General features: G+C 50.2%; 1 protein-coding gene across 4 annotated transcripts; it reads right to left on the bottom strand.

The window, feature by feature from the left end:
* Positions 1-436: 436 nt before the first annotated feature.
* On the bottom strand, positions 437-21,578 carry ROPN1L (rhophilin associated tail protein 1 like). 4 transcript variants are annotated; one of them, XM_060295388.1, is made up of 6 exons: positions 21,440-21,578; positions 20,956-21,130; positions 16,757-16,880; positions 15,410-15,571; positions 5,008-5,183; positions 437-653 (listed from the first exon to the last, which is right to left on the bottom strand). In XM_060295388.1, the coding sequence occupies exons 2-6, from the start codon at positions 21,084-21,086 to the stop codon at positions 644-646; spliced, it is 603 nt and encodes a 200-aa protein (XP_060151371.1). In that variant the 5' UTR covers positions 21,087-21,130; positions 21,440-21,578; the 3' UTR covers positions 437-643. The 4 variants fall into 4 exon arrangements, with proteins under 4 accessions (XP_060151371.1, XP_030712432.1, XP_060151373.1 ...); XM_030856572.2 differs by lacking the exon at positions 437-653 and adding an exon at positions 980-1,154; XM_060295389.1 differs by lacking the exon at positions 437-653 and adding an exon at positions 4,641-4,928.
* Between the last annotated feature and the right edge of the window lie 676 nt (positions 21,579-22,254).

The following is a 22,254-nucleotide window of genomic DNA, read 5'->3' as shown; positions in this document are numbered from 1 at the left end:
AGTGCTTCCCCTGCACACATCTGGTCACTCCACACGACTTACCACTGCACTCATACAAAACCTAAGGTGTCTTTCCACTTACCCCCGTGCATGGAGGCTTTATGATTAGAAGGAGAAAAATACTTAAATTCTTTGGGGAAATTAAACTTTGAGAAGGTTTAAAGCAACTCAAAAATTGCAAAAGCTCTTAAAACTCCAACTCTGAAAAGTTTCTTGTAATTTTATGAATAGTCTCTCTATATCGTCTGTTCACTGCAAGGGTGACTGTAAGTCCAGGAAAACGATCATCTCAAATACAGTAGCTTAGTGTCCAGATGAAAAATATACTTCACACCTTTCAGTGCAAAAAATGACACACTTCTTTAGATAACAACTGCATCTCCTAACTTTGGGTTTTCACAAGTCTTTGAACACCGATAAAATTTACTAGCATGGTAACAAATCTGCAGAGAGGAAACATTCCCAAGTTCTCAGAAAACTAACCTGAGATGTATTCATTGACACTGTCATTTTGAGGACTTTGTATCAAGAGAGCAAATAAAGGATCTCAAGGCTTATCTCTGTCCAGTGGACCAAGTGCTGGTCCAAGTTGATGGTCCAGTTTGCTTCCCAGCCACGGATGCGCTTCCAGCCAGTGAGTCCTTCAGGCCCTCCTGTCACAGAGAAGACCCAGCTTCAGCGGAAGACTCTTCTCCCAGGGAGCCTTAGGTGTGGCTGCCAGGGAGCAGGGGGCATCTGCCTTCCTGACGCTCAGGAGTTTTGAAAGAAGAAGAGATACAGCTGACTTTAAACTGCCCATTCCCCTTCCTACTCTGCAGCATCCAAACATTGTTTTACTCAGATCATTTCACTGCTGTGAATGTTTTGCATTAAGGTTCTTAGGAGAACACGGTGAAGAATAATCATTAAATAGGGCCCCATGATGCACTGGTCACATTCCATTAAAAGAAAAACTCACACTACATATGCATGTGGTTAATGACAAGTTGTATTTGATGCCAAGATTTTAAAAAACACTATTTTGACATTAAAATGTGTTCTTCTCTGTATTAATGGCCTATGTCTTCTGAGTTTTCTTTTCGAGGTTTTCTACATTTTCCTTTTTAGAACGAAGAAAATCTGCAAGTCCTATCATGCCATCCTTTCTAGAGTCTCTAAATTGGAAACAGATAAAGACACTTATTAGTAATTTCTTACTGCACACAATACAATTTTTATGGAATACAGTATAATTTATAAGTTTTACCTTAAAAAATTGATAATTTATGGTCTCAAATCAGTAATTCTTACCTCTAAAAATAAAGCACTCTTTTACAAAAAACGCACATATCTTTCTAGGTGAAAAACTCAGTACTATGTTTGCAGTTTTTTCTTTATTGACAACTCAAATTTTAGTCACTAGTATAACAAAAGTATCTTTCTATTTTAAGCATTGGTCCAGTAAAACTCAAAGGACTGTCTTAAGTCTATGAAACTTTGGCACTGATGAGTATATCTTTTGATTTTTTATCTATAAAAGATGGTGAACATTAGTAAGTTTCTACTAGCAACTTAGTAGATGTAAAAACACTGAACTGTAACAATGCTGATTTCCCACATCAGTGGGAAAATTAGAGCTGTCTTGAGGGCTCATATTTAAAAGTAAAAGGAACACAAGTTAGCGGTTCTAAAATATATTTTACCGTAAAAAGGAACCATCTCTTACGGGCCCAGGGGAACCACACCTGTGGGAGAGCCTCCCACTGTGGCCGCTTGGCAACGGGCCGAGAGGATGGGGATTGGACCATCCTCTGCTCCGGAGCAGGGGAATCCCGTTATTGTCTGTATTTTCAAACACCAGGTTATAAACCCCGACCTCCCAGCCGGCAGTTAAATGCCCTTCTTTTTACCTTCAGCCCCTCCCTGTGGAGGTCAAGCCTACCTCCCCGTTCCTGGGAGTGTGAGCTGTACCCGCGTGGGTAGCTGGAGGCCACACTTCAGCTCCTCTGTCCCCATCACTCCTCGGAAATCACCGGTGCCAGGGGCACAGTGACCTCTGTGGCCAGCGTAAGGGACAGCTTTGGGGTCTGCCGCTCTGGACAAGGCCCCTCACTGCCCGCCCCCTCCCCCAAGCCTTTCCTGGCGTCACTTCCCCCGCTTCACTCTTCCTGCTTCAGGTCCTCCTTACTCACTGCCCCCACCTCAAAAAGGCTGGACTCCCGCTGCCCCACCCTTGGTGCTCTCCTCATACTGGGATGCCCGGCGTCCCCCTGGGAGGATCCCAGCCTGGGTCTGAGCTCCCTGACATGTCCTGCAGCACCCCCCGCCCCGACCCCGCCACAGGCCCATCAACTCACAAGTACTGCCGCCCCCAGGTCCTTCCTGGGAGAGACACAAACATCCACCCGGGCGGGAGCCACTTGGGCATCCTGGAAGGCTCTCTCCCCTCACTCCTCACCTCCAGTCAGCCACCCAAATCCAAGCAGCACTAAAAAGCCTCTCGCTTCTTTGTCAGCTCTTTTCCAGACCTTCGCAGAAACCTCCTAGCTAGTCCCCTTACATCTGCTGCTCAAGGGGTCTTCTAACCAAAATTCACCACCACTCTCCCTAAGACCTTCTATGGATCCCTAGTGCCACCAGACATAACCCGAACTCCTTAGAGGCTCCCGTGTCCCGCCATCTCCACCACCCGTGGGGTGCAGTCACCGATGTCCCCCCAGCACCGCTCCGCGTGCAGACGCCACCCCAGGCTGCTGAACCCGCCGCATGGCTGTGCTCCACGCACAGCACGGAAGACGGCTTCACGGTGGGACCCAGGGCGGAAGGTGCTGCCTCATGGGCAGGGCCCCTTAGGGGAGGCCTTGCTGAGCTGAGGACCCTCGGCAGCTGTGCAGATGGGCAGGGTGTCTGAGGCCAGGGCAGAGGCCTGGAGTCGGGGCAAGCTTTGTCTTCTCCAAACCCAGGGCGGCGTGTGGCTGAAGCGCCGCGGGCGGGAGAGACGCACAGGCAGCGCTCACCAGGCAAACGGTGGCGGGTCGGGCAGGAATCAGCCCCTGGGCGCGAGAGGCCGGGAAGGCGTGGCGGGGACGTGACTCGAGTCATCATTCCCGGGGACGGTGGCCGCCGTGTGGGGAACGGCCGAGCTGGGGAGGTGCAGGCGGGAGAACCGGTGGGGCCAGAACCAGGGGCAGCAGCGGGTCCCGGGGGGAGGGGTCGGGGGGAAGGGGCTTCCGTCGAGAGTCACCCACGTCTTGTCCTGACCTAGTGGGGGGACGGTGACGCGGTCCACAAGCGGGGAAGCAGAACTGCGGAGGGGAAGGTCCGGGAGATATGGAGTTCTGTTGGGACGTGTTAATAAGCCTGACGTGTGCACCGGACCCACCTACACGGCCGAGGAGAGGGCGAGCGGGCGCTGTGACATCCGAGTGTGGAGGTCAGCGGCCAGACAGGGGCCGCGTGCCAGGAGGGGCTGGGGTCCCCGCGGGAGGGGACAGGAGAGGGGAACGGAGGGCCGGGCTCGGAGGCTGGCCACAGGGAGGGGGACAGGAGGGCTCTGGTCAGTGCGTGAGTGTGAGCCGCTCTGGGGCCTGGTCGGGGACGGCAGCAGGGGCAGGGGGCGGTCCCCAGGTCAGACGGCTTTAGCAGGACGCCAGGCCCCCCCTCGGGCTCGTCCTCGGTGAGCGGGCGGCACGAGCGGGCGGCACGGGGCGGCGGGGCTCAGGAAAGAGGAGGATCAGGGAGGGGCGACCGCTGGCAGCGGGCAGATTCCCCTGGGACGGGCGAGGAGAGGGCCAGGGAGTCGTGGTGTCTGGGGAGACGGGGAGGCCCAGGAGGATGAAGGAACCGCGGCCGCCAGACGGAGGTCTGAGAGGTCAGAGTGCGGGGCCGGCCGCAGGTGTGTGGAGAGGCGGAGAGAGACCGAGGCGCCGCAGCTTCGAGGGGGAGGGGAGAGGTTGCCACGTCGGTGGATGACGGACCAGAGGGAGGAAAAATGGGAGGACGGGGTCTGGAGGCCCAGTCCTGTGGCGGGTCCTCAAGGGGGTGCGCTTCTGAAGGGAGGAGGGGAGGAAGGGACAGGGAGGGCTGAGAGGTCAGCTCCGGGGCACCCCAGACGTGGGCGGTTGGGGACGGTGGAGGGCACCGAGCCTGGGAGGTTGTGATGGGCCTGCCGGGCGTGGGCTCTCAGGGGCCAGGCGGCGGAGCTGTCACCGTCACCAGCTCCCAGCGCTGGCTCTCTCGTGATCTGAACCCCCGACTACATCCCGGCACAGAGGCGGCACTGGGAGGCCTGGCGGCACTGGGAGGCCTGGCAGCCTGGGGCGCTGCCCTTTCATCACAGGGCCTCCTCCTCCCTCTTGGCTTGCCTGAAGCAGCACCGTCACCACCCTTAGAGGGGCGGCCCTCCCCCCGCGTCCCCCCCCCGTTAGAGGGGCGGCTCTTCCCCCGCGTCCCCCCGCCCAGAGGGATGGCCCTCCCCCCGCGTCTCCCCCATTAGAGGGGCGGCCCTTTCCCCTGCGTCGCCCCCCTTAGAGGGGAGGCCCTCCCCCCGAGTCCCCCCGCCGTAGAGGGGTGGCCCTTCCCCCGCGTCCCCCTCCCCCACACACAGGCAGCACAGCACGGGGCGGGGGAGGGCAGAGGGCACGGGGTCTCTCCTCACTCACGCCCTCCACCTGCAGGGACCCATTCGGTGTTTCATTGTTGAGAAATGTATTCTTACTTTTGAACATGCCCCGGTTTTAAACCATGTGACATCCCGTGTTTAAGAATCAAGATGCGTTTTGGATACATGTTTCTTAAGGACGAGATAAGTTGTCTCCCTCTGAAGTCTGCAGAGACCGGCACAGCCTCCCGAGGCCCGGGTATCCTCAGCATCACTGAGTGACACCTCGGGGCACAGCGTGTGCCGCCTTCCCTTCTACAAAAGGCCGGATTCGTGGGTACCACGTTATCTGAGAGCAGAGAAGAATGGGAAGAAAGAAGTCGTCCCGCCACCGAGACACCTGCGTTCCTGGGCCCTCGAGCACTTACATGCTGTTCTTCAGAGAGGAGAGGTAGGACTCCGTGTCTGATGCAGATATATCCCAGTCGAGTCCCGACAGGTAACGGTAGACGTAGGAGAAAGTCTCAAAGGGAATGCGCGCAGGTCCCCCCTCGGGGTCAGCAGTCAGGATCTCACACAGGTGCTTCATGGCAGTGTTCAATGACTAGAAACACCACAAACCAGGTGGAGAAACGGTTACTACCGGGATTCACTAAACTGAAAGGAAAGACAGCAGCAGAATAAACACCTGAGTACATTTTACAGAAGTTCTCTCAAAAGTACATCCTCTCGGTGTGAATTAAGAACTAGGGGAATTTATAATTGCCTTAAGAAAGAAAAAGAAAAGGGTTGATCGAGATGTATTGTAATTGGCCTGAAAAAAATTTGATTCCCAGATTTTATTTTATTTATTTATTTTTTAAATAGAGTTAATTATTTTATTTATTTATTTTTGGCTGCATTGGGTCTTCGTTGCTGCACGCAGGCCTTCTCTAGTTGTGGCGAGTGGGGGCTACTCTTCATTGCAGTGTGCGGGCTTCTCATTGCAGTGGCTTCTCTCATTGCGGAGCATGGGCTCTTGGCATGCGGGCTTCAGTAGTTGTGGCACATGGGCTCAGCAGTTGTGGCTCACGGGCTCTAGAGCGCAGGCTCAGTACTTGTGGTGCACGGGCTTAGTTGCTCCGTAGCATGTGGGATCTTCTTGGACCAAGGATTGAACCCGTGTCTCCTGCATTGGCAGGCGGATTCTCAACCACTGTGCCACCAGGGAAGCCCCCAGGTTTTATCTTATGTTAAATGGGAATGACTCTTACAGCAGAAATTAACACAACACTGTAAATCAACTATACCTTAATAGAAAAAAATCTAATGAGGAAAAAAATAAAAGAATTAAAAATTTTTTTTAAAAAATGGGAATGAGTTGGGACATCCCTGGTGGCACTAACATCGAGCAGCTGCCACTGTAGGGAGGACAGAGCTCAGACAGCAAGCCTAGGAGACAGACTAGAACCCTCCAGAGAAGCTCCCATGGGAATGAATCTGGGCTGCACTCACAAGGAGAAACAGCAAGAAAAAACCGGTGGGATGGCTACAGAGGACAGTCCCCAGGGGAAAGGTGCAGGTTTAGGGAAAGTCGCACGCAGACCTGCTTGACCAGAACAGTGACTGTGGGGGAAGTACATCCCATGGCCTCAGGGACACGCAAAGGGCCGGAGCCAGCTCTGTGTAAATTTTAAACCACACATTCATTCCCTCTCAGTGTCTGCGGGTCAGGAGCCTCGGCACTGCTTCGCCGGGCCCTCTGTGAGGCTCCAATCGGGTGGCAGCAAGGGTTTGGTTCTCATCCAGAGGCTCGACTGGTGAGGGATCCACTTGCAGCCGCCCTTAGGGAAGGGCAGAACTCACTCCCTGGGGCTGTAGGACTGGAACGGGGCTGGACTCTTACTGGCTGTTGGCCGGAGACCCCCCTGAGCTCTGAAAGGCTGCCTGCAGTTCCCGACACGGGGGTCTCCCTGAGGTCCTCTTACAACACAGCAGCTTGCTTCTTCGAGCGCCAGGAGCTGGACCAGGTTCTCATGGTCAATATCAGAGAAAAATCACCTGTGCTTCCGGCAGCAGGAGAGGAAAGGCAGGGGGACTGAAATGAGGTTCTTGCACAGAAGTTGCGAATGGCTGGCACCCTCCACGTCCCAGGGACCCTCTGAGAGCCTGACTTGGCATCTCATTTACTCGTTACGGTAACCTCATGAGATGAGGCCAAGGGGGCCCAGAGAGGCTAACTTGTCCCAGGTAAGCCAGCTGGGACGGGACGCAGGCAGCCAACCTCCTGAGCTTGGCCGTGACCACCACATTCCACCACCGCCAACAGTCACTGGGCTGGCTCGGGGAGCGAGTGACAGGGCTTACACGTGCCTGGGTTCCAGGCATTCGGCTGGACCATAGGAGCACATCTCCCCCATCGCCATCAGCTGGGACTCGGGGCGTCTGCAAAGCTACCAGCCATGCCCCACCCCGACCGACAGCCCTGCTGAGACAGAATGCACTGGGGTGGGGCTGGGGCAATGGCGCAGTCCTGACGTTAGCCCAACTCTGCGGGCAGAACGATGCTCTAGTTAGAAAAATGACGGCATTCATTTCTCCAAGGAAAACTGCCCACGCCAGGCCCCCGATAGGCTGTCCTGCGGGAGGACTTGGTGAAAACAAAATTGTGTATTTTACTGGCTCCTTGCTTGAAACGTCTCAGGGACGCATTGCTACATTAGATGCTGCTGTTTTAGCCCACACAGCGGAGGGCAGTCGTCGCGAGGGTGGGACCTGGGGCGGTGGGGGGAGGTAGCTGGCGAGGAGCCTGCACAGGAGCGCTGGGTGACTGATGTTCCAGCGCTTCCGAGGAAGAGCTATTTAAGGAAAAAACACATCAGAGTGTTCTGGCATCACTTCCCTCTGCAAAGGCGAGATGACATTACCAGTGTTGATGTTTCTGGCAAAAAGATTTGCAGCAATTTTTACACCCTAAAGGATTCATGAGGCACCTTGCCTGGTTTGGGGACTTTGTTTCCTACAACAGATTTCTCACTTCCAAGGGTTGTGCGCTGTCAGGCTACTGGCTCACCAGCCACAAGGACGGACCCCTCCCTGGCCAGCGCCCCCTTCTCCAACCGCCTGCCCATTATTCCCTGGTTGGAAATTCGTCCAGGAGGAGGTGGCTGCACTGTCTGCAGCCCAGAGTGCACGCCTGAGCCGGATCTCAAATCCAAGTGGAGACGCGTGAGAAACACGGGCGCTGCGGCCTCCTGAGCATCTCCAGTGCCAGTTCCGTGGGTTTTTCCAGTTTCAGAATTACAGCTGCTCTCGTGACGACACCATGAGCCACCTCACAGCTCCCACCATGTCCCTTTTAGCTGCAGGAAAATAGCAATGTGGACAATATCCTGACTGACCCTTTGAACAGAGTCAGGACCATGGGGGTCTCTCTCCTGCCCTGTGGCCTGAGCTCAGGGTCACACAGCGGCACTGATTCCAAATCTCAGTTTTAAAAAGCCTACAACACAGAATTAAAATGAAAAAGGGGAAGTAACTGACACTGCAGAAATACAAAGGATCATGAGATACCACAAGCAACTCTATGCCAATAAAATGGACAACCTGGAAGAAATGGACAAATTCTTAGAAAAGCACAACCTTCCGAGACTGAACCAGGAAGAAATAGAAAATATAAACAGACTAATCACAAGCATTGAAATTGAAACTGTGATTAAAAATCTTCCAACAAACAAAAGCCCAGGACCAGATGGCTTCACAGGAGAATTCTATCAAACATTTAGAGAAGAGCTAACACCTATCCTTCTCAAAATCTTCCAAAATATAGCAGAGGGAGAGACACTCCCAAACTCATTCTATGAGGCCACCATCACCCTGATACCAAAACCAGACAAAGATGTTACAAAAAAAGAAAACTACAGGCCAATATCACTGATGAACATAGATGTAAAAATCCTCAATAAAATACTAGCAAACAGAATCCAGCAGCACATTAAAAGGATCAAACACCATGATCAAGTGGGGTTTACCCCAGGAATGCAAGGATTCTTCAGTATACACAAATCAATCAACGTGATACACCATATTAACAAATTGAAGGAGAAAAACCATATGATCATCTCAATAGATGCAGAAAAAGCTTTCAACACCCATTTATGATAAAAACTCTCCAGAAAGGAGGCATAGAAGCAACTTACCTCAACATAATAAAGGCCTTTTATGACAAACCCAGGGCCAACATCGTTCTCAATGGTGAAAAACTGAAACCATTTCCACTAAGATCGGGAACAAGACAAGGTTGCCCACTCTCACCACTCTTATTCAACATAGTTTTGGAAGATTTAGCCACGGCAATCAGAGAAGAAAAAGAAATAAAAGGAATCCAAACTAGAAAAGAAGAAGTAAAGCTGTCACTGTTTGCAGATGACATGATACTATACATAGAGAACCCTAAAGATACTACCAGAAAACTACTAGAGCTAATCAGTGAATTTGGTAAAGTTGCAGGATACAAGATTAATGGACAGAAATCTCCTGCATTCCTATACACTAATGATGAAAAATCTGAAAGAGAAATTAAGGAAACACTCCCATTTACCACTGCAACAAAAAGAATAAAATACCTAGGAATAAACCTACCTAGGGAGACAAAAGACCTATATGCAGAAAACTATAAGACACTGATGAAAGAAATTAAAGATGATACAAACAGATGGAGAGATATACCATGTTCTTGGACTGGAAGAATCAATACTGTGAAAATGACTCTACTACCAAAAGCAATCTACAGATTCAATGCAATCCCTATCAAACTACCACTGGCATTTTTCACAGAACTAGAACAAAAAAATTCACAACTTGTATGGAAACGCAAAAGACCCCAAATAGCCAAATCAATCGTGAGAAAGAAAAACAGAGCTCGAGGAATCAGGCTCCCTGACTTCAAACTATGCTACAAAGCTACAGTAATCAAGACAGTATGGTACTGGCACAGAAACAGAAATACAGATCGATGGAACAGGATAGAAAGCCCAGAGGTAAACCCACACACATATGGTCACCTTACCTTTGATAAAGGAGGCAAGAATATACAATGGAGAAAAGACAGCCTCTTCAATAAGTGGTGCTGGGAAAACTGGACAGCTACATGTAAAAGAATGAAATTAGAACACTCCCTAACACCACAGACAAAAATAAACTCAAAATGGATTAAACACCTAAATGTAAGGCCAGACACTATAAAGCTCTCAGAGGAAAACATAGGCAGAACACTATGACATAAATCACAGCAAGACCCTTTTTGACCCACCTCCTAGAGAAATGGAAATAAACAAATGGGACCTAATGAAACTTAAAAGCTTTTGCACAGCAAAGGAAACCATAAACAAGACGAAAAGACAGCCCTCAGAATGGGAGAAAATATTTGCAAATGAAGCAACTGACAAAGGATTAATCTCCAAAATATACAAGCAGCTCATGAGCTCAATATCAAAAAAAAAAAAAACAACCCAATCCAAAAATGGGCAGAAGACCTAAATAGACATTTTTCTAAAGAAGATATACAGATTGCCAAGAAACACATGAAAGGACACTCAACATCACTAATCATTAGAGAAATGCAAACCAAAACTACCACGAGGTATCACCTCACACCAATCAGAAAGGCCATCATCAAAAAATCTACAAACAATAAATGCTGGAGAGGGTGTGGAGAAAAGTGAACCCTCTTGCACTGTCAGTGGGAATGTAAATTGACACAGCCACTATGGAAAACAGTATGGAGTTTCCTTAAAAAACTAAAAATAGAACTACCCTATGACCCAGCAATCCCACTACTGGGCATATACCCTGAGAAAACCATAATTCCAAAAGAGTCATGTACCACAATGTTCATTGCAGCTGTCTTTACAATAGCCAGGACATGGAAGCAACATGAGTGTCCATCGACAGATGAATGGATAAAGAAGATGTGGCACGTATATACAATGGAATATTACTCCCCATAAAAAGAAACGAAATTGAGTTATCTGTAGTGAGGTGGATGGACCTAGAGTCTGTCATACAGAGTGAAGTAAGTCAGAAAGAGAAAAACAAATACTATAAGCTAACACATATACATGGAATCTGAAAAAAAAAAAAAAAAAGGTTCTGAAGAACCTAGGGGCATGACAGGAATAAAGACTCAGATGTAGAGAATGGACCTGAGGACACGGGGAGGGGGAAGGGTAAGCTGGGACGAAGTGAGAGAGTGGCATGGACTTATATATACTACCAAACGTAAAACAGATAGCTAGTGGGAAGCAGCCGCATAGCACAGGGAGATCAGCTCGGTGCTTTGTAACCACCTAGAGGGGTGGGATAGGGAGGGTGGGAGGGAGACGTAAGATGAAGGATATATGGTGATATATGTATACGTATAGCTGATTCACTTTGTTATACAGCAGAAACTAACACAAAAATGTAAAGCAATTATACTCCAATCAAGATGTTAAAAACAAAAACTAAAAAGCCTGCGACCCTTTTTGTTTCCTTATCCTCGCAGCTTTCCTAATTTACAACGTGGTCCTGGGGATTACGGCCGGTGCCGCAGGGAGACACACATTCTCCAGTTGGCCGGACATGGTGCTGGAGTGAAGCCAGTCCATCAGGCTGAAGGGACGGAGGGGCTACCAGGCCCAGCATCCGCCAACCCCACCCCTGCTTCCCCACAGAGGAGACGCTCAGCCTGTGGGGCAGCGAGCCCGGGGGCCCACGACCAGCTGCTTGGTCAGCAGAGGCAGTTCCTAAATGTGCCTGCGGCTGGACGCCTGCACTCACATCAGGGCCATATCTCTGCACTGGCCGCAGGGGTGGGCGTCTCAGAATGGACTCGAGAGGCCCAGCGGGACCCTGAACTGGGGGCCCTGGGGAGAGCGGCCGAGAGCGAGCCAGGTGCTGCCTGCAGCGCACAGGGCATCTCGACGAGTCACAGACAGCTGACCCAACAGGCGGAGTGGACGCCGTGGAGTGGACGGGGCAGCAGAAGTCTCTGTGGCGCGTGCGGGCAGAGCGGCCAGACTGCAGCTGGTCCAGAGCCAGAGCTGTTGGGAGGCTGACACAAAGATTTCTGGGGTGCGGATCACGTGAGGACGTAAAACGGTATCAATGGGAAGGCCTAGGAGATGTTACTCTCTGACACGGTGTCCCAACCTGAGGGCGGCGCACTCCCTGGGCTACAGGGGTATCCTCAGGGGCCCCTCCATCCCCCGCGTCTACCGGTGGCGGCACCTCCGGAGCCCGTGGTCTGAGTCCGAATCCTGCCCGACCACCTCCACCTGAGGCGCCGAGCCTCTGCCCACAGCTCGCCACCCTGCGATTCGGAGAACAGGACTCTCCTCCAAGGGCTGCTGGGAGGACAAAAGAGAAAACAGACAAAGGGCTCCGAACATTCCCGCACCTGGTAAGAACCCTAGAAACGCTGGCCGTTCGTAAGCAGTACGTTCTGATGGGAAATTACGTGACACGCGCATATGTTGGCAGCTGTACACACGGAGGGATGCTCTCGTGAATGAAGTGCAACGGCTTTTCAAACCCGAACCAGAGGCAGGTGGGTAGTTTGTCATTACGGGCTTTGTCAGTCGTGTGTGGGTGCAATAGGGACTTGGGCCACAAGTTTTTACATTACAAAAAAGATGTCCATACTTAAAAAAACAGATGACAAATGTTGATCCACCTCTTAAATGCTTAGGACCCCTGATGGGGCTGCAGAAACCTAAGGTGAAGGTCACAACACAGACTTGTTTTCGCTTCGCCCGGCAAGGGAGAGGTGCCCACAGACACGGCCGGCCCCCGACGCTCCCCCACCCCGTCTGAAGCGTCGATGTGAGAACCAGAGCAGCGCTCGGGGCTTCGATGATGTACCAGACGTCCCTCCACGGGCAGGGGCTGTCGGGACGCTCGGCACTCAGGGCGAGGCCCACAAAAAGCCACACTGACAGACGTCCCTGGAAGGAACAGAGGGTGAACGACGCGCGTGGCTCAGACATCTGAGGTTCCAATCTTTGCAGAGAACTCGGTTCATCTGACTAGAGTGGCTCCGAAGAGCAACTGAAGAGCCACAAGCCGTGAGACGCCGTGGAGTGGGCGGGGCAGCAGGAGTCGCTACGACACGTCCAGGCAGAGCAACCAGCGTCCAATTTCACAGAAGTCCTGTGTGCGACGAGGTGGACAGCAGTGACCCACGAAAGCGTCCTCCTCACCTCGCTTCACTTCTTCATCTGCTCCTTTGTGAAGGTTTTCTTTTTTAAGCGTAAAGACAAATGCTAAGATGCCAAATTAGATGAAGAAGCGTCTCCCAGAAGTCACAGCACTGTGCTCCGGGGGCATCTCCAAGCTACCCCGCCAATGCGGGCACTCGGTGCATCAACAAAACAAGTGCCGCCTTGGGCCTGGCTCCTCCTGGCCCCCGTGGACCCAGAGCACGGCTGTCAGCCCTGCACTCGGGGTACGGGGGTGGGCAGGCCAGGGCAGAGCTGGCATCTCAGGCTGCGAACTTCGCCTGGATATGAAAGTATGAAAGGTTCCCCGCTTTCCACAGTGAGAAGGGGGCCACTGGCACCAGGAGAGAGTCAAAGGCCAACAGCAAAGACTCCTGGCAGAGGTGGCTTCCTCAGGGGACAGGCCAGGGTCCCACACTGGCTGACGGGGATAAGTGACACGTTATAGGAAGAATAGAGAAGCGTGTGTGTGCTGTTTCCCTGTCCCTTCCCCAGCAGTCACTTCAGAAAGGAAGCTCCATCCTTAACAAATGTCTCCATCTAGTGTCACACCCCACACACAGTAAGAGGTCTTATCTTACAAAACAGGCTTGGTTTGGTTTGAAATCTAATGGCTGATTCTCCTGAGTAGGGAGGTAGAAATTACAAAGATGGATCCCCAAATATGAAATAGTCTAATTTCTCATCATTATAAAAATCTAAATTTCACAACTAAGTTTAGAGGAGCAAACCATAAAATCAAATATTAGTTATTAATTTTATATTATTAAAATCTTGCTTCCAGAGTTCCAGATGAACAAAGCAACATAAAATTTCCTCCAATAGGGCTTCCCTGGTGGCACAGTGGTTGAGAATCAGCCTGCCAGTGCAGGGGACACGGGTTCAAGCCCTGGTCCGGGAACATCCTACATGCTGCAGAGCAACTAAGCCCGTGCGTCACAACTACTGAGCCCGTGTGCCACAACTACTGAAGCCCGCGCACCTAGAGCCCATGCTCCACAACAAGAGAAGCCACCGCTCTGAGAAGCCCGCGCACCACAACGAAGAGTAGCCCCCGACCGCTGCAACTAGAGAAAGCCCGTGCGCAGCAACGAAGACCCAATGCAGCCAAAAATAAATAAATTTATTTTAAAAAAAATTTCCTCCAATGAAACCCCGCTGGGATTCTCCCTGGTGGCCTCTGAGCCTAGAGGAGGGAACTTGGTCTGAGGTGTCCAGCCCAGGGCTGACCGCTTTCTCTATGGCTGACCGGAAACACCACGTGTGGGCAGGTACACAGCAAAAGGAAGCGACTAGCCTAACACCCGACTTTACTGGGGTTTCAGAGGTTCTCGCTGGGACCACTAACAGAACCAGTAAATTGCACTATATTCACACAGCAGAGGAGATGAATGAACCACAGCGTCTGTAATGATACAGATGAATAAAGAGAAATCTACTTGGCAGTGAAAAAAAGTTCCAGAAGATTAGTAACAACATAAAGTTAAAACCAACTAAATGATGTATTTCTTGGGGTCCATATGGGATCAATGGGAAGCGTGAGATCAGGGGAGCTGATGCTTCAGGTGTGGGCGGCAGGGGGACAGGTTGGAGGTTAGTTGTGTTAGTGGTTTAGTTGTGTTAGTGGTCACGCAAGGTAGTGTTACGTAAAGTAATTCTTAAAAGTTAAAACAGAATTAAGGAGGCTGATGCGTGGACCCGAGACGAGGGCACCCCATGAAGTGAGGACTAAGAGTTAGCCAGTTACGTGCTCTGGGGTCCAAAGACTGAAGGGAGAGGGTAGCAAACTTTGCTCGTCTCTGCAGTAAAGGGAGCTAGCTCTCTTTTCTCAACCCCTTTCTTCACAAACTTAAAGTGGTAACTTTCCCTGCACTTGACCCGTGTGTCTCACAGGGTGACTCAAATACTAAGGCTAAGGAGAGATTCTAGACTTCCACCCCCTCCCTACCACACCCACCTCCCTTAAGGGACGTCTGTGTCTTCATTCCTTTTTCTTCTTCGTCGTCTTTTTTTTTTTTTTTTTTGGCCGAGCCACCTGGCTTGTGGGATGATCATAGCTCCCCAACCAGGGATCAAACCCATGCACCCTGCAGTGGAAGCGCGGAGTCTTAACCACTGGACCACCAGGGAATTCCCTGTGTCTTCATTCCTAAGTTGTATGAGTTATACTTTTTAACATCAGCAAGGTATCTACAGTATTAGTTACTAATAACAGATTTTAACTAAAATAGAAAATAATCTTATGCCTCTTTGCACAGATGAGGGCAACATAATATCATTTACCAAGTGACATGTAGTTTAATAAAAGTCACTGATGCATTCTCTTCTAAAAACTAAACACATTTTAACAGTATCTGTATGGTTTGTCTACTGTTAACATCTTTTGAATTGAGGCATTCATAAGTACTTAACTTCTGTAAACTAAAGTAACTATAAGCCTAAAATACAATAAACATCTGAAAAAAATTGCTTTTCTAAGACAAGATTACTAAAGTAATGAAAGTGTTGCTTCGGTTACTGAAACACCTAAATCATTTTTAAGCCAGGCCTATGAGCACACAGAATTATTAATATGCTACTTATAGGTACGTACCCCACCAAGCATGCTGCATCCAAGCGCTAAAAATTTTATCTCCTCGATTTTGTCTTCGCAAGGATCCAACTGCAAGAGAGCTCTGAATTTTTCTACCGGCAGGCACAGATTTTTCCATTTCTGCTCAAGATCTGCTAATTCCACATATTCCTTGTGGCTACACTGTTTAGAAAACACAGCATGACACAATCTACGTTAAGTTTAAAAGCCCCAAGAAGTAATAGAACGCTCTTGAAGACTTAAACAGAGCACCCATCCCCTTTCAAATATGAACTCTGAATTCACTGCACCATTAGCCCTGGGGAGGGGAGGGGGGGATGTGTGTGTCTGGGGACAGGGGATGCACAGGCAGAGAAGGGGGCTGGGAACTAGAGACTGGCAACAAGTTACTTCTCAAGAGAAAAAAGGACTGGGAAACAAACATGGCATAATGTTATGACTTAATAAAATGGGCACACAGACATGGCGTACATGATTCTCTATTGTCTGCCTGAAATACTTCACAATACAAATAAAACTCCAATAAATCAAATAAAATCCAACCCTGAAACATGCTAACAGTTAAATGGGGTAAATCTCAACACTGAAAATAAATTTATTCCTTCTACTCTTTTAGACAACTTCATGAAAACTGGTAACTCCTGTGATCTGCTAGCAATATTCTGCGTGAAAGAGGTTTGAGCAACTTTAGCATGTCTTTTCCCAAACTACCCCTTGCAGTGATTATTCGTTTTCCCTTAAACTAGACATGGGAAAAATCTAGAAAAACTAGAAATGGGAAAATCTCGTTTCCAGAAGTCACTGCACCCCGAACAGGAACACAGGACTTCGAGATGTAGAATGGGGACGAGTCGCTTTAAAACTCAGGGTTATACCACTGAGGTTGTTTTAGCAACACAGCCCAATCATTCAGATAAAATATACTTTCTATGAACTTTCCAAGTGAGATGGTGGGTCTCGAGGGCTCTCAGGAGGGCTGGAAGCCAGACGCCTGAGGGCAATCTGTCTTTCAGATGAAGAAGGTGTCGGATTATCATGTTAGCATAGTTTTTACAAACACATATTTCAAGAAGGATCTTGCAACTCCCATGTCTAAAATTTCATATTTTCAGATATTTTTCTTAGTCTAGCAGCCTCTTGCATCTGAATTCGGTATTTAAAAGAAATTATATTTCTATATAATCATGAGTAGCTATCTTGGGTTCTTTAAACCAGAGAAAGGCCCTGAATCCAAGATTCCTTCTTTGAATAAACCTTGAAGGTTTACTGCAGGGAAGGCGGGGCTTGCACGGAGCTTTCTGTGGCGTTTTATCTCAAGTTCAGCTGACTGATAGCAAACTCTTATACCTGCTTGTGCAAAACTTTAAGGAGTCCTTGAGTCAGGCCTGTGTCTGTTTTCTGAGTAGCCATGGGTATTTCGATTCTGTCTTTTACAGGAAGTGGATCTCCTCTTGACAAAGCTGAAAAATACCTAACAACGACAGACATCTCTGAAGGCTCATCAGCACACAACCAGCCCCTGAATTCATGTACTTCTGTCAATGAACCCAGAGGGCGACAGTGACGAGGGAGGACAGTGCTGGGTGCCCTGGCCCAGCTCCTGTCCCGGCTCCTCCACTCAGCTCTCCGACTTCACCTCCACCCGTGCCTCAGTTTCTCTATCTGCACCGCATGGACAATGGCAGCCCCGGTCTCAGGGCCCTGGTAACAGGTGCTACACTTATCCAGCGAACGCCATCAGAGTCCTGAGACTGCCAGGGGATGTGGAGGTCGGGGCCCCGCATGACCCGAGTGCAAGGTCATGGTCCGTCATGCCACTTTGACAGTTGAGGGTCTTGGCCTTGCTTTTTGAGGGGCTTGATTTCAAGCATCTCTGCGCCTATTCAGCTCTAAGGCACCCGGAGCAGGGAAATCACTGTTTGGCTAAGTCAGGTGCGGACCTCCCCCTACCCTTCACTTTTCCTGCCTGTTTTTTTTGTTTGTTTGTTTTTTAGTATTTTTTTCCCTTAATTGTTCCTTTCTGGGACACGGATATTACTGCTTAAACTGGGAATAAGCTGGGGCACAGAGACAGTTTGGGGCAACAAGTCAGGAGGGGGTGTACACCTGGGCTCTGGCTGGAGGGGGGCAGGGTGCCAGGCAGGGTCCTTCTGTGAAACTCACTCCCCTTGGGCACGTGTCAGCCGGGGCCGGCGGCTGAAGCCACATCATTTGCTGCCCCCATGACTTTACCTCCATCAAAGAAATGACATATCCAGGAAAACAAAACACTAAATCATCCACGGCCACAGGTAATAACTTAAAAGATATGAGTAGGGCTTCCCTGGTGGCGCAGTGGTTGACAGTCCGCCTGCCGATGCAGCGGACACGGGTTCGTGCCCCGGTCTGGGAAAATCCCACATGCCGCGGAGCGGCTGGGCCCGTGAGCCACGGCCGCTGAGCCTGCACGTCCGGAGCCTGTGCTCCGCAACGGGAGAGGCCACAACAGTGAGAGGCCTGTGTACCGAAAAAGAAATAAAAATAAAAGATATGAGTAATGATGGCTACCAAAGGGGAAATGGTGGGTGGGGAGATAAACTAGGAGCTTGGGATTAACATACACACTACTCTATGTAAAACAGATAACCAACAAGGACCTACTGTAGAGCACAGGGAACTCGGCTCAATATTCTGTAATAACCTATATGGGTAAAGAATCTGAAAAAGAATGGATAGAATCACTTTGCTGTACAGCCGAAACTAACACAACACTGTAAATCAGTTCTACTCCAATAAAATTTTTAAAAAAGATATGAGTAAATAGAGACATCTCTGATGTAACAAAATGTAGATAAATAGGTATTTGTTAGGCTAACAGAAATGTTATATCTCATCCCCTTCTTCTCTCTCCACCCCTCAAATTTGACTTTGTTTTCACGCTTTTAGGACAAGTCCAGTCATATTTTGTGAATTTAATAGTCTGAGAGAAAGCTAAAAGGCAGGCAGTTAGACAAACATGGACCTCAAGACCTACAGGGCCAGGTTGAGGGGGTGCTTCACTTTGCCATGTTCCGAATTAGGGTTTTCAACGATTTTGCGGACTTTACTCCTCACCACGCGTCAAACGAATCACCAGGCTCGGCCCAGCCTCTAGCGCAGCGCCCCTTCCCCAGGAAGGCACTGGCAGCGTCTGGAGACACTTCTGGTTGCCACAAGTTGGGGTGGATGGTGCTTCTGGCACCTGGTGGGGGCAGGTCAGCAGGCCGCCAAGAACCCTCTAATCCACAGGACAGCCCCACGCCCCCCAAAGAGATGTCACTCCAAAGCAGCCATAGAGCTGAGGTGAAGGAAGCCTGCCTGAGTGGCCAGGCCAACTTGTGTCACATGCCCTCGAGTATAAGGCGCACGTGAGCACAAGCCTTCAGGACTCAATGACATCATCATGTACAGCCAATTAGCCGCTGCGTCGTGGCAGAGGCTGGGGGTGAGGCTCATCTGAGAAGAACCCTCCCCTGAATGCGTGCTGGAACCTTCCACAGCAGTCTCTTCCAGACGCACCCTGGCTTTCTGCTTTGCTTTCCGCTGCTTTTCCCTTCCTGTCGTGGCCCTCATGTTATACGCTGTTTCCTCTTCTGCCTTGTCTTAACCCCAATCACTACGAAATCTTTCAAAGACCAATTCACCCTCTTCTGGATGACATCTCTCCCTAACAGATTCTGTTCTGAGAGAGTTGGGACACATGACTAATGCTTGCTTTTTCTCCTAAACTCCAAAACTGCTCTTAAGAGTAATTAGCTGCATGGAACATTCAGAAATTTCTCGATTAAGCCTTTTAAATTAAAGTGAAGCTTAAAATAGTTGTCTCTAAAGTGTTACCAAATGTAATGTTCCAAGAAAAAAAAAGATTAAATCTTGGAATATTTGGTAGAGAACAAATAAACTCTTATGAATCAGTTGTATCTCTTATTTAGGCTTGAATAATGGTTAATACTAGAGGCCACAATTTTGGGCAAGAACCTTGAGAGAGTCTTTCAGAAGCAATAGACAGAAGCATTTGTCAGAAGGCAAAGTGCTGGATTAACCAGTAGCCTCTGGTGGCAGGTGCAGTAAGGGCCCCAAAGACATCCTCATCCTAATCCTGGAAGCTGTGGATCTTCTTTTACACGGTAACAGGGAGTTTGCAGATATTGAGTGAGGATTTTTTTTTTCTGGTACGCGGGCCTCTCACTGTTGTGGCCTCCTCTCCCGTTGCGGAGCACAGGCTCCGGACACGCAGGCTCAGCGGCCATGGCTCACGGGCCCAGCCGCTCCGCGGCATGTGGGATCTTCCCGGACCGGGGCACGAACCCGTGTCCCCTGCATCGGCAGGCGGACTCTCAACCACTGCACCACCAGGGAAGCCCGAGTGAGGATTTTGAGATGGGAAAATCATCCTGGCTTATCAGGATGGTTCCTAAATGCAATCACAAGTGTCCCTAGAAGAGGGAGGCAGAGGTAGATGTGAGGATGCCAGTATTGGCGATGGAGGTATGCCAGGAGCCAAACAATGCAAGGAATGCAGCTCTAGAAGCTGGAAAAGGCAAGGGGAGGGATCAGACTCTCCCTAGAACCTCCAGAGAGAGCAAAGTCCCACCAATATCTTGACTGTAGCCTGGGGAAACTGATTTTGGACTTTTGGCTTCCAGAACTGTAAGAGAATAAACGTTTCTTGTTTTAAGCCAACATGTTTGGTGGTTATCTGTTAACAGCAGTCATAGGAAACTAATTCACTTTGGTCACACGGTTTAGGGAAGGTCAGCAAAATTTGACGGGCTAGTTACTAAAAAATATTAAGTTAAATTTATACTGATTCTTGGGACCACAAAATTGAGTTTCCGAGTCTGAATTTGTTTACTGAAAAAGGACAAAGAGCCTTCCTATAAAATCAACAGGGTTTATTTTAATGGTTCTAAGGTCTGTTGAGTTGTGACTTTTAAAGTATTAATGTCTGTTCCTGGAAATGGTTAGAATGTTTGCTGCAAGAAACTGCGAAGATTCATGTGTTGTGAACTAAGCTGGGCAGAGTGTGACCTTATAGCAGCCTTGGGATGGTTACCCCAATGTGAACCAGACCTTCTGGTTCCAATAAACTCAACAGGTACCTAATCCTGGAGGGTTCTCTGAAGACAAGGAACATAATCATAAGATTCCTCCTTGTAAAAATCATTTCACAAATAAAGAAACTGTGATAGTTTGACTTTGTAACACAATGCAGAAACTTTTTACCCAGTGTAACTGTTTTATAAATTTTAGTCTACCTGCATAAATACCACTCTCCAACAATGGAGCTGTCATTGCTTTGTAGATAAATGAGCACTTTGCAGTAATTTCTGGTCTCGTGGTCAATAAAACCATGATGTTTCCTAGATGATACTTTAAGGTGTAGATACCACCAATGCTAAAGTGAAAGTTTTGCCGGTACCCTAAGTGTCCCGAGCGTTGGACCACTGGTCCAGGAAGGATTCACTAGGCACGACTGGGCACGGGGACGGGCCGGCTCTCCCAGGCGCTGGCCCTGGGGCGCTTACCCCGCGGACCACTGCAGCACGTCGGCGGGCTGGGTGCGGATCGCAGCCTTGGTGAACTGCTTCAGGATGTCCGGCAGTTCCGGGGGAATGTGGATCTGCTGCGCGCAGAACATGGTGTCGGGAAGAGGCATCGCTCTCCGCAGACCAGGACCAAGCTGGGAAGAATCAAGGTGTGCTGCGGGGCGAGAAAGGGAGGGTTGGTCAGCCTGGGGCGCGGGGGAGACGCGACGGCCACGGGGCTCAGGGCCCGGGGTCCCGGGTCCGGAGTTTGGAGCCTGGGGGAGGACGGGGGTTTAGGGCGGGACCGAGGTCCGGGATCCTGAACCAGGTCGGGGTTCCAGGTTTAAACTGGGCCAGGCCTGGCCGCCCGCCTTTCCCCGGGTTTGGGGTGGGGCCGGGGCCAGGGCCCGGCCGGAATCCTAGGTTTGGGGGCGGGCCGAGAGGCCGGCTTCGTGAGGCGCGGACGGCCGACGTGGGCTCTTACCCGCTCCTTCTCGGGCTCCTCGTAAAATAAGGACCGACCGCCAGTTCTAGCAACAGCCGCGACACGGCAACTGGAGCGCAAGCCGCAGCTACTGCTTCGCAGCGGTATCCAGGCAACCGAGACACGCGCGGGCCCTGCTACTCTGGCGTCGCGCACGCGCACAGGACCCGAGCCGAAGCCGGCCTCAGGCCGGTGCTGGAGGAGGGGGCGGAACGCGCCTGAGCAGTGTGGCTTCGGCGCCCCCTCTGCTTTAACAGATAGCTCACAGCTGCACGAGCGGAACATTTCCCTTAGGAAAGGGCCTTTTGATAGATTTCCCACTGCCAAATGTGAGCGGCGAATTCCCAAAGGACCCCCCCCCCCCTTTCCTTGGCATGGCCTCCGTGAAGCTCTGGAGCGAGATGCCTCGTAGACTCCAAGGTAGGAAGCCATTAAAGTCCTGGAGGCTGGTGTGTGCGCGCAGCACGGGCCTCCCTGAAGGAATCTGGCCCCTGCCTTCCCAGACTGACGTGTCTGTCCTAGACGTGTCTGACCTCGACGCCTTCGCAAGCGCTGTTCCCGTGGCCCAATCGGCACCACTTAGTGAACTCACTGGCAGTTCAAAAGCCGCTTAAGAGTTTAGACAGTGGGCAGTTTCCAGCTAAAAGAAGATTCTATTTAACTTGTTTTCCTAAGTAAGATAGGACGGTTGAGCCAATCTAATCGGGTCTAGGAGAAAATAAGCTACCTTTTCCGATACAATAGTTTTGGGTCCAGGGGTAGGAGAAACTGTTCCATTCTGGTGGATGCTGACCAGGGCAGCGTACAAGGTGTGA

This window comes from Globicephala melas, chromosome 3, assembly GCF_963455315.2.
Source record: "Globicephala melas chromosome 3, mGloMel1.2, whole genome shotgun sequence".
NCBI classification, from domain to species: domain Eukaryota; kingdom Metazoa; phylum Chordata; class Mammalia; order Artiodactyla; family Delphinidae; genus Globicephala; species Globicephala melas.
The sequence above is the reverse complement of the archived record's forward strand: the minus strand, read 5'-3'. Positions and strand labels throughout refer to the sequence as shown.

What these genes read in the sequence shown, in the direction of transcription:
- ROPN1L (XM_030856572.2), bottom strand. Translation starts at nt 21,086, where the DNA reads ATGCCTCTTCCCGACACCATGTTCTGCGCGCAGCAGATCCACATTCCC. An exon ending in GATGCAGCATGCTTGGTGGG is followed by an intron (nt 5,184 to 15,409) that starts GTACGTACCTAT and finishes TGGTGTTTCTAG; the next exon opens with TCATTGAACACTGCCATGAA. An exon ending in TCCTCTCTGAAGAACAGCAT is followed by an intron (nt 1,155 to 5,007) that starts GTAAGTGCTCGA and finishes TTTCCAATTTAG; the next exon opens with AGACTCTAGAAAGGATGGCA.